A 12,464-nucleotide genomic window follows, 5' to 3' on the forward strand; every position below is an offset into this window, starting at 1 on the left:
ATGGGAAATCGTTCTGACAGATCACCACTCAGGCGGTGAAGGTGAAAGTCTACCCTGTTATCTTAACTGTTTATAAAATCAGGCTCACTGTTTGGAAATACCTGCAGTACACACTGCAGCCATGGTGCGCCGGTGGTGGAGGGAGTGAATGTTTAAGGTGGTGGATTTTCAATCCACTTAAATCAATGCAATGAAAGATTAATTGGAGAATCTCTCGAACTGCTAAGGTATCAGTCAGAGTTCCATCTGAGCTGTTTGTTCAAAGACAAGATTTGCAATTTTAATCAGTACTGTAAATTTTATGTGGTTTCAAGCAGTGGTGGAGGTAGGCTTTGGGCGACTGGGGGGTAGGGGCCGTATGGATCGAACTTAAGATTTGGTCGACATGGCAAGATGGGGTCCGAGCCGGGAACTGGGAAATGCCGACTCACCTAGTCTGAAGGTCAAGCAAGGAACTGCACAGTCTTGCAGGGCAAACCTGGATGGCGAACGGGTGACAGAGGTTCCTAGGATCAAAATAAAGCCAACCAGTCCTCCAAAACCAGGCTGGCCGACCTTAAAATAATTGGGCGGTGGCTGGAGGTATCCCTGTTATTGGAATAATTTCTTTTTCATGTCTATGTCAGCATTTTTCCAGAACATGTCAGGCCAATTTTAACTGTTCCCTCCAGGCGGGATGGGGTGGCAGCGGATCAGCTGCCCGTTTTACACCCGCCCGATTATGTCGTCAATAGAAAGGAAAATCTGGCAGGCTGTACAGTGGGTGGCCAACACGCTGCCATCAGTTTCCTGCTCAGCAGGAACAGTCTTTGCAATCTTGGTCCAGGGAAATCCAAACTGACTCCATTGGGAATGTTTTGTGAAGGCCCTATCGGGATGATTCTATGATCCGGCAGTCTCAAATTGCAAAGAGCTATTCATTGTGAACTGTTGGCACCCAACCCATGATTTTCCATCCATTAAAATGAATGACTAGATCATCACAGACTGGATGCCTACTATGAGCTCTCTGTGCACACTGCTCCCAGCCAGCAGCTCAGAATCGCAGAATCATCCTGTAAATCTGACGGGGCAGATGTGAGACTATACTACCTGCGGAAATAAACTACGGTCTGTATGCCAGCTAGTTTTCATTTAGTGGAAGGTAAGTATTGTGGTATTTAGGTACTTAGGGTACGATCTACGATCTTGCCAGCCCTGGGGAGGCGGGTATGGAGGCGGGACTGCCGGGAAATGGCAGAATTTTGGTGCGGGTGCCCAACCCGCCCCCATGCCATCTTGCCAGGAGGTGGGTAGCCGTCCCATGCCGGGTTCCGTCTCCTTGGAGGCAGGAAGGGATTAAAGCCTAATAACTGTGTTGTTAATAGGCAGAAAATAGAATTATCCCCTTTTTGCCCTCACAAATGCGGGCTTCCTAAAGGCTCCAAAACCCGCCAGGTCAGTGAGGTGAGTAGGGGGTCTGCAGGGGACAGGGGGGTGCAAAAGTGTGCTGTGGAGGTAAGTGATGGGTGCAAGTGTGGAGAGGTGAGTATCTGAGGTAAGTGCAAAGTGTTAGTAAAAGTGTACTTACCTTTGTTTCTTCCTGCAGGCTTCAGTCAGTGTGTATGCGGAGAGTCTCGGACCTCCACGTTAGAGATAACAGATGGCTGTTGCATTCTCAGATGCAACAACCATCTCATTTCTGCAAAAGAAAGAAGTTTGATGAGGTCTTGAATTCAAGGCCTCATCAAACTACAGAGAATGTCACTGTTTGACAGCTTCACAGAGCTGTCAAACGATGACAATTCATCTGTCAAAAATTTATGACAGATGAAACGTCATACGTTGACGTTCTCTGCAACCACCTTTCCCTTAATTGGCCTGCTAAGCCCGCTGGGCCAGAAGTTGATGGAGGCGGGACTGAAACCCAACAAGTGGGAGTCCCGCCTCCAAAAGCTCCCCATTGAGAAAATCACAATCATTTCAGAAAAATGCATACCTGCACCTGTTCATTGAGGGATGTCCTGCCTTGGGACAAAGCATGGGCCAGAAATCTTTTGCTTAGAGGAGAAAGAGTTGGAAATGAACTCTTGGATGCTGTTATTTGGTATGATTGGAACCCTGAGCCACTGAGGACAAGACTGCTCCTGATTGTAGTTGAATAATTGTAAGAACATACCTGCAAATTAACATGGCAGAGCAGTGGGCCATGTTGAATGAGCCATGTTGAATTGCCCATTTTGCAGCTGTTCACTACAGATCAGAAAATCAGATGCTGAGCACTGCCATCCCATTTCCACATTATCTGAACTGGCTACTGGAATAGTAAGTCTTTACGGTACTGAGGGTACACATCTGAAAATGGTTCAGTGCTCAAACTACTCCCTGAAAAGGCCCATTGCTAATGTCAATTACTGTGTTAACTAGTTTAAATTGAATTGATAAACTAGAAATGGACTTCTCTGTTTAAATATAGTATGTAAGAAGTCACACAACACCAGGTTATAGTCCAACAGTTTTATTTGAAATCACAAGCTTTCGGAGCGCTGCTCCTTCGTCACTTCACCTGACGAAGGAGCAGCGCTCCGAAAGCTTGTGATTTCAAATAAAACTGTTGGACTATAACCTGGTGTTGTGTGACTTCTTACATTTGTCCACCCCAGTCCAACACCGGCATCTTCACACCATAAATATAGTATCAGCTAGATTTGAATCCCTAAGATGCTTGTTGATAAGTCTCAAGATGATGGGCTAGTATTTACTGTCAAAATAAAGGTGAGGCTAACGGCGCTCACCTTTGCTTATGCGCAAATCGGACAGCAACTTGAGGCAAGGGCAGATGCGTGGTTAAGTGTGAAAATTCAGAAGTTGCTGTCTGAGATGAGCCGCTCCGCTGTTAGCTTCCTGAAAACGCCATCTCGCTGTCTGGCTCCCCATTCAAATGCATTGAACGGCGTGAAATTCCTGTACACGCACAGTAGATATGGACTAAACTCACCACAGAAAGTTAGGGCTTGTCCATTTCAACATAAGTAGCCTTTTTAAAGGTGTGATAGTTTAAGGCCTAACAACCTCTCTGGCACTGAAAATTAATTTGTGTGTGGAGTCTCTTTCCTTCAGTTTTTAATTGTTGGAGATTTAAAAAAGAATTAAATTAAAAAAATGTTTTTACTTTTTCTGTCTTTTTTTTCCCTCTCTTAATCCAACCTTTCTTTCCCTCGCTTTATTTCTCTTTCTGTACCTGATTTGACATTGAATTCACTATTATAGCTGACACTTCCTGGTTCAAAGTCTGCGGTGTTCTAGCCTCAATCCTTCAATCTGATTGGTTAAGGAAGTACAGTTGCTTATCCTATTCACACAGGTTCCAGATGCTCTGTAGAGGGTGCCAGGCCATTTCAATTTCATTTCAATTTCCTACTAACAGCAAGTTGCAGTGCAAAGTCTCATGGAAATTAAATGGGCATGGCCAAGTTCATTCGCTGGCTACAGTAAATTCTGGCCATTAATTTATATGAAGCCTGAGAAGCAATGACTTCTGCCTGCCACAAGCAACATTTTTCAATTCATTTTACAGAGTAATTTCTATAATTTTTCAATGCGTCATAAACACCACAAGCTATATTTCGCTGACAAACTTTAACATTCAACAGTTGTTGTTTTTGTATCTTCACACTCAAAACTGTTTTTTGTCATTTGAGGCCTAAGTATCATTGTTATTAGTGCTCAGTTGACATTTGAAGATGCATTGAGTCAAGAGAGTGTATATAAGATGTAAAAAATAATCACTTTATTGTGTTAGCGCTTTAAATTCTGTTTTTCTCTGATCTTATGCTGTTTATGTTTTGGCTGTGATATCCTAACTCAGTTTTCTTTGTTCTTTGTGAATGATTTTCTTCCTAGTAAGCTTTTCACTTTACCTTTTATCTACATGAGGTTGAAAAATGAACTACTGTACTGATCATTTGTCCAAATTGAAGCTTGTTTCAGTGTTTGAAATTTTAAGATACATTTTCTACTTTTTATTGCCATGCTTTTTCAGGATTAACTATTGGGGGAGAAATTCAGTATTGCCCCGTTTGGGGCGCTAAATTTTGAAAGCTGGAAAAATTTGCACCAGGCACTAATCATTCTCAGCTTTTGGTAAATTCAGTGTTAGTGCTCCAGGAAGGAAGTGGAACGCTAAATCAAGCGCTACCACTTCCCTTCTGGAGCACTGAACCAAGCAGGGCGGGTGGTAGAGGTGCAGCGCTGCACAATGACCACTGCAGCGCTGCCGGGATCCGAGGGCTCCTTCCCTCCCTTAAAGGGAAGGGCCATTGTTGCAGGCTCTGCATTTGAACCATCTCCCTCGTCACTGACGGCAGCCGGGATCCTCAACAATCAGCCCCAAGCACTCTAACAGAGTGCAGGGCTGAACAATCGCCTCATTTAAAAATGTTCAAAATGCACCCTAAAGGAAGGAAACACATTTCTCCTGAAGACCAGCAGCCTTACCTTTAATTAGCGCTCCCGAAGCGCTCAGCCTCCCAAACAACGCCTCCTGCAGCTGTCATCGCCCGGTGATGCTGCAGGGGGGGGAACCGAATTTCGGGTCTGGGGCACTGTGCAGTCGGATGATGTCACGATCTCCAGGCACAGGAGATCATGGCGCTAGGGATTACCGTCACCGCAAACCGCCAGGTGAATTTCGCGGGCGGCGGTAACATCGCCGTAACCGGACGGTAAGTCGTTAGCGCCCCGTTATCGCTAACGGGAGGCGCTAACCAACCGAATTTCTCCCCCTTTATATTGTTGGTCAAACAAGGATTTGAATAAGTTCAGACAGCAGGCGATCTAAATTTAGCCCACTTAAAGAACATATTTTGGTGAACAGGGAAGGAATATAATATCCCGATTTAAAAAAAAATCTCATGCAGCCCATCCTGCTTTTCCAATCATTCAGCTCTGTCTCCTGTTTTGGTACCTCATCTGACTGTTTTTCATATTACAAGCTTGTATTCTACTTCATGCTCAATCAGGAATCTGTTTCAATCTGCTTTGAATGCCTTAACTGTCACTATTCTGGGTGGGTATCTATTCTATGAGGCAGAAATTCAGATTGGCAAAATTCATGTCCAACTGATAAATGCACTCATGTGCTATCCCTGTCTGCACTGCTTTTTACAGTGGCATTAACCTATTTATTTTAGAAAATGATTCATTACTTATCCCTTGCTTCTTCCAGTTGTTTACAACAGAGTTTCGGCTTTGCACTTTGTCAGCTGACCGCAGTCCTTAAAAGGTAAAATATAATCTGTAACCATAACAACAACCATACAAGCTTACATGTTGAATGGGGCAGCCTTTTATCAACAACATCTTTGTCAAAGCTGGCATTTTTAATTTGAGTTTAACCCATTTCTAGCTGGAGAGAAATAAAGTGGCAGTTTGTGCATTTAATGAAGGGAGATTCCCTTCTCTGATTGGCTCCCCATGGTCCATGTGATCCCAGGGATGCTGCGAACCGCCTGCGCCTCTGGGATACGTGGGCCCTGCACACCGGCAGTTTGGAGAGGCCCAGCAATGGAACTCTGCGCCTCCCGGGAGCCCTCCGGTCCAGGCGCAGATTTTTCCAGATCGCAGCCCTCCGCCCGCGGGAGGCCTGCGAACGGAATTTCTGGGCCATTGAATGTTTGTAAACCTAAAGCTGTAATTATTTTAGGGTGTATTATGATTAAATGGTATGCTTTCAATGTCCTGATTAGATGGGGCTTCTGGTTGCTAATGTAGCTGGGTACCATTATTATATCGAGACATAATTCGCTGTGCAGGGCATCTAAGACCCTCTGCCGTTAGTTAGACTTGTCCTCCCTTGCCTGCTCACGTTTTTAAAATTTTTGCATGGCAAGTTGTTGAATGTGTGAGCTGATAATGTCACAGCAAGGGAAACTGGGACCTGAGTGAACAGGGAAAACAGCTGTGTATCTCCTTAACCAATCAGATTGAAGGATTGTGAAATTAACAGCGCAAGGACTGAGAAGGAAATATAAGTTAGAGTGGGTGAATTTAATATCAAATCAGGTGCAGAAAGAGAAATAAAGAGAGGGAAAGAAAGATTGGATTAAGAGAGAAAAAAAGAAACAAAAAGTTGAAAAAGAAAATTTTAATGTAATTTTTTTTTAAATCTCCAACAATTAAAATCTGAAGGAATGAGACTCCACACTTTTAATAGTTATTTTTCAGTGCCAGAGAGGTTGATTAGCAGTAATTAACACTTATCACGTCGTTAAAAGGGTACTTTGACTGAAATGGACAAAACTTCAGTGGTGAGTTTAGTTCGTATCTACCGTGCAAATACAGCAACTTCACGCCATTCAATACATTTCAATGGTGAGGCAGACAGCGAGATGCCTTTTTCATGAAGCTAACGGCGCATCTTGGACAGCAACTTCTGGATTTCCGGGTTTAACCACACATCTGTCCTCGCCTGAAGTTGCTGTAGCATTTGCACATAAATAAAGGCGAGCGCTGTTAGCCTCACTGTTATTTTGACAGCAAATTCTGAGCCAATATAATGTTGTCATCGTATTGTGCGTCTAATATTACCTTGAAGTGTCTTAGTTCCATAATCTCATCCTCTTTTTTCTAACCTTTTAGTTCATTGTATTTATAGTGTTATACAATTATTAGAACTGTTAACCATTGGTACCTCTTTTAAAATTTCAACAGTTACAAAAATTATGATTAATTTTGGCATTTCTTTCTAATTCTGATCATATTTTGAATATTTATGCTTAAATGTGTTGATGACAGGAGGAGAAATGGCTGAGGTTCAGTGTGCCACTGTTAAGAGGCTGAATCAATGCACACAAAGTGATAAGTTCACACAGCGCAGTGGCTTAATGGCTGTCTCTCTACTGATAATTTAACACCATCTCAGTGTCAGAATCAACTCTGGCAAACTGTTTTCTGCAATGAGGTTATCAACCTTCCCTGTTTACAGAAAAGTGCTAAATCCCCTTCCTCCACAAAACATTAATTAAAATAAAATAAAAATGATACATTTAATGATGTCTTTGTGACTGTTTCAATTCTAAAATGATCCTGATAGTGAAACTTCATTTTCTAAAGCTGAAAAGAAAGAATGGACTAGATTCTCATATAGACTTGGTACTCACACAAAGTGGAGCAGGGAAGAGCCTATCTTAGATTCAAGTTCAGAGTGGCAACAAGGCGACATGCAAATTTGATGTAAATGCAATTAAGGTCACAACTGCAGCTGTTAAAGCCAGCAGCAGGGAGAAATTGCCATCAAGAGTGGCAAGTAAGCTGGGTTAGCTTCCGCTGCTAATGGTCACATCATAATTCTTTTCAGAGTAGAAAGTGTCCCCAGATACCACAACATAGCACCTGGATGTCCTCCAAGACAAAATGCATCAGCATTACACAAGAAATCAAAAATACTGCACAACTGTCCCAAGCACAGTTCATGCACCCAGGTAGTATGAGCAGTAAATCATTTTGTTTAGGTAACAGCAGGTAGTTTTCAAACCCAGTGTTAAGCCCTTAGTTTAAATATTTCACCAGTAATAACAGTAGATAAAAAGGATACACTTGGGGGTGGGGGGAGAAAGTCTGTCCTAGCAGTGAAATGCATGTGGAATGCAAAAAATCCAAATCATTTTATTTAAAGTTCTTTCCCCTTCATTGCTATAAAAGTACACAGCTAGATTTCTAACCAGTTTCAGAGGAGGTGCCAGGTACAGATGAGGAGGCCCATTTGGTCCTTCCTAGCTCAACCTTCGAGAAAGAATCTAAAGTCCCCTCATCAAAGCATCCAGTTGTGATTTCATGTAAGCTGAGGCTGCTTAAAATGGCACGAAGGTGATAATGGCTACTTCTGTTTGTTCCTCATTAAAATATTACAAAACTTTTAACATCATATACAATTATACAGGGCATCGGTGAGGCCACACCTGGAATACTGTGTACAGTTCTGGTCTCCTTACCTAAGGAAAGACATACTTGCCTTAGAGGGAGTGCAACGAAGATTCACTAGACTCTTTCCTGGGATGAGGGGATTGCCCTATGAGGAGAGATTGAGTAGACTAGGCCTATATTCCCTAGAGTTTGGAAGAATGAGAGGTGACCTCATTGAAACATATAAAATTCTTAAGGAGCTTGACAGGGTTAATGCTGAGAAAATGTTTCCCCTGGCTGGGGAATCTGGAACACAGGGTCACAGTCTCAGAATAAGGGATCGGCCATTTAGGACTGAGATAAGGAAACATTTCTTCACTCAAGGGGTTGTGAATCTTTGGAATTCTCTACCCCAGAGAGCTGTGAATGCTCAAGACAGAGGTCGATAATTTTTTGGGAACTAAGGGAATTAAGGGATATGGGGATAGTGCGGGAAGGTGGAGTTGAGGTCGAAGATCAGCCATGATCTTGTTGAATGGCGGAGCTGGCTCGAAGGGCCAAATGGCCTACTCCTGCTCCTATTTCTTATGTTCTTATTAGTGGCAGATCAGTAATTCTGCTTCCCTCCCCTCAATGTCCAATTTCCAGTAAGTCATTTGTATTAGTGTAGTACCATTGGGAAATAGTTTTATCTCGTGGATACCAAAGCAAAATCATTTGCAGTAGCCCACATTTAAACTCCTTGGGACATTTTTTGTATGTTAAAAGTACCACATAAATGCAAATTGTTGTTGCTGTTATTGTTGTAAATGTCCAGACTAATTGCAATTTCACCAATTTGACTTTTTATGTTTTTAGTACATTTTAAAGTACTGCTCGTATTGCAAGAATTGATTTTGTTTGGTTCTGTATGATTAAATCTTCTCCTTTCTTTTTTTTCTTTTACCTAACAATTACAGGAGAACACTTTTATTCACAATCTTCTCCGAAATTAATTCACCTGTACAGTATGTTGCGTTTTTTGTTGTTGCTTGATTTGTTCCCTTCAAAGCTTTCTTAGATCTGGAGTCTATTGATAGTTTGAGCAATAGTTACATTAGTTATGCTGTGCTTTACCACCGCTGTCAGTGCAATCTACTTCAATTTACTCTCTTTAGTTAGATTAAGGTGTTCTGATGGCCTAATAGTGATTGACTGAGACATTTGATAATACAGTACCTGCAAACTAATGATCAGCTCAGAGATGCAGGTTTCTTGTAATAAGCATCATAAGTGTCAGTGAATAGTAATAGAATACTTTAATCTGTGCCACAGATAATAAATTTAAATCCCTGAACTGTGTTTCACTGATGCCACGTATAAGGGCTGATTTTAACTTTCAGCAGTGGTGGGAAATGGGCGGCAGTGCATCAGCCACCTGTTATACACACAGTATAGAATGTCTCCACGCAGTGGGGAAATTTTAACCTAAAAAAATGGGTGGGCTGGGGGCGTGTGGGAAGTTAAATTGTTAAAAATCTGAATCCCGACCTGAACCGGCCCACTTCCAGTTTTAATGGAGGTGGGATGAGGGGCAGGCAGCCAATCCTCTGCCAGGAGGCGGGTCATATATTTAAATGTTATAATAAGGCTGGAAGCCTCTGCTTTAACCTGCCTTTACACTAACCTCCTGGATCCAGGGTTCCTACCTAACCTATACCCTGCCATCAGAGATCCCACACGAGGCCTCCGATTTCCCCCCCAGGCCTCTGATCCCCAACCCCCCACTCCTCCGGCCGCCGTTCTTTGCTGACAGCCCCCTCCCTGCCCCCCGCCCTTGCTCCTCTGGCCCTCCCCGTGCTCCTCCCGGCTCACGATCTGGACACCATCCCCTCTCTTTCCCCCCCATCCCACCCCAGCCTGTGATCTCCAATACACCCCCCTCCCCCATGCTCCTCCTGGTCCCCGATCCTGTTGTAATTTCCCCCCACGCCCCGCTTCTCTGGCCGCTGCCCGGCCCCCGATCCTCAGGATCCCCCCCTCCACTCCTCTGGCCGCTCCCCGACCCCCACGCGATCACTCCCTCCCTCCTCTGTGTGGCCCAGTGCCGCAGGCCTACCCACCTGGAGCCAGCCAGCCTCTCAATCTGGCTAGCTGCGGGTGGAAACAGAGGCTTCCCATGCAAATTCGGCAGGGCCTGCAGGAAACCCGTTCTCCCGGTTTCCTGATTGCCTCGGAGCCCCCCTGTTCCCAAACCGCCTTCCCCATTAAATTTCAGCCCAGTACGTCACCAATCTCAGCTTTGCCTCCATGAGGTGTCAGTGAGCAGAGGCTAGTTGTTGGATTCATTCACAGCAGTGAGGTGTTACATGTTTGCATTTTATATCCTGTCTTTTTGTTTTTGATTAGTTTTATAAATTTTAGAGGTTCATTATAAGAATATACTGCTCAGTCAACACTTGCCTGTGGTCAGTATTGACACTGTTGCATTTCTTTACAGCTGGCTGCATACACAGAGCATGTTGATATATGATTATTATATACATATGTTGGCTCCCATTAAATTGTTGAGTCTGTAATTGTAAAATAAATAGTAATGAAATATCTGAGTGGGAATTAATCAGATAATTAATCGGATAATAATCTCGTTAAATACAATACATTGCCAAATGAAAAACCTGCTTTTTAATTAACATCTGTGCATCATTGGAATCTACAGTATATACAGAATACATGTCAAGGGCACATTGGCCACAGTGTTTTTCTAGCAGGTGGCTGAATGTTTTCCATCTGGACCAGAGCAATAAACAGCAAATGATGCTGAAAAATCAAATTAAATTTCAAATATATTGAATGTGGATTGAGCTGATGTGATTTCAAATACCATTATGACTTCAAAGGGGATAATTGGTGCCAGTAAAATTCTACCTGATGAAAGTTATCCAAACAGCACAACTGTATAACAAATAAATGTTTTAGTTTAACAAAGAACATAAACACCTTCTGGTAATACAGCACTTCCACAGGTAAAAGAGTTGAAAGGAAGGGGGATGTTTCCCCAGTCATGTATCCTGGATTTTGTCAAAGTATTCCTTCTATTTTATTTTTTACAGCACTACACGGATATATTTTCTTCTCAGTTCAATGTACTTGTATGTAAAGTTACAGAAATAATTTTGATAAACAAAATCAAGAGAACGTACTTCAGAACAGTTCCTCTTCTTGGGGATGGATAATTGGTCTGATTAGTATGTGTTGCAACATTGTAAACATGTATAAAAGGAATGTGTTTACGACTTTGTAACTCATAGCAACAGGAGCCGTTCTTTACCCCCCCCCCGCCCCCAGGAAACTAAATGACATATTTTGTGGCTTGAATAAATACACAAGATAAAAATCTGCACAAATAGTTTTGAAGGGATAATGTAATGTTGTATAATGAAAAAGAGTAATGCATGCATGATACAGTAAGCAAACAGTATAAGTCAGTGTGCTGAGTAACTTAAAAGCAGCTTGGTAATATGGCGTAAAGTTGACTCTGTTGCACATATTTAGTTTCTGAACAATCAAACCAAAACTATGTAAGTTACTTTTTAGCCCTCATGATTTGTCCATTGAGGGAGGGTTCTCCCCTTCACCAAGCAAAAAACTTTTAAGAGATTTTTGTAATCTCAAATATACTTGGTCAAAATGTATTAAAATATATAGAAAACATGTTGATCAACTGCAGGTTATTACTTGATAAACTGGCAGTAAAGATGTATCAATGATTAATCCTTTAGTGCAAAAAGCATCAAATATAACTTGGCATCAATTCAAGATCAGCTGATTGACATTTCACCTGCTAAATATTTTCTTGACCAAAATTTTTAATTGATAAACTTATCAGTGCATGTAATAAGACTAAACAGAGAGCAAAGTTCACGCTTGTCGACTAGAGGCACTCAAGTTAAGAGTTAGACTGCATGCAAAGAGCCCAATGAGATTTGCTGCTGAAAGTGAATAAAAACTAGCCAATAAATCTTATAGTAAAGGTTGTGCTGTGCATGGTTTCAAGGCAATCTCTGATTTCTGAAGATAGTTATAAACTACTTGAGCTTCTCGCAGTTTGTGACATGGACTGAATCTCTCAATTAGATTACTGTACTGTAATTGCTCCCGAGTAGTTATTGTTCTCTATTTATACAATGGGGGTAGGAGCAATGTGATAGCACATTTAGAGAATATGGGGTAGATTTTCATCTTCAACTCTTGGCCGGTAACCTTGCGAGGCAGATTGCACGCCCTTTATACAACCGGACTGATTTTCTTTCCAATTAATTCAAGGGAATGGAAATCATGTGAGTTCGATAAAAGGCGTGCAATCCATCCTGCCAGATTCCTGCCCAGGAATTGAAGATGAAAATCTACCATTTTTTGGACTCGTACAAGATATACCACAAGGTCTACCATTTTTTGGACTAGTACAAGATATACCACAAGGTGTCACACTGCTGCTTTCAATCTTCTCCATGCAAATCTTGCAAAACAACAGCCATGAACAGAAAAAGCCCCTTTCTTCTTTAACTCTTTTTATTTAAGCAAATGTTTATAAACCGTAAAAG

General features: G+C 42.1%; 1 protein-coding gene across 33 annotated transcripts in view; it reads left to right on the forward strand.

The window, feature by feature from the left end:
- The window catches only part of ank2b (ankyrin 2b, neuronal), a 1,120,520-nt gene that overhangs the window by 930,331 nt on the left and 177,725 nt on the right, over positions 1-12,464 (forward strand). For 20 of the 33 annotated variants that reach the window (XM_085962266.1, XM_085962253.1, XM_085962237.1 and 17 more), the window contains one exon: positions 8,841-8,888. The exons of the other annotated variants lie outside the window; for them this stretch is intronic. In XM_085962266.1, coding sequence (XP_085818392.1) covers positions 8,841-8,888 — 48 coding nt within the window. The remainder of the gene's footprint in view (positions 1-8,840; positions 8,889-12,464) is intronic. 33 annotated transcript variants of the gene reach the window in all.

Source organism: Somniosus microcephalus, chromosome 2 (genome assembly GCF_052327205.1).
Source record: "Somniosus microcephalus isolate GS21.2 chromosome 2, FLI_Smic_1.0, whole genome shotgun sequence".
Taxonomy (NCBI): Eukaryota; Metazoa; Chordata; class Chondrichthyes; order Squaliformes; family Somniosidae; genus Somniosus; species Somniosus microcephalus.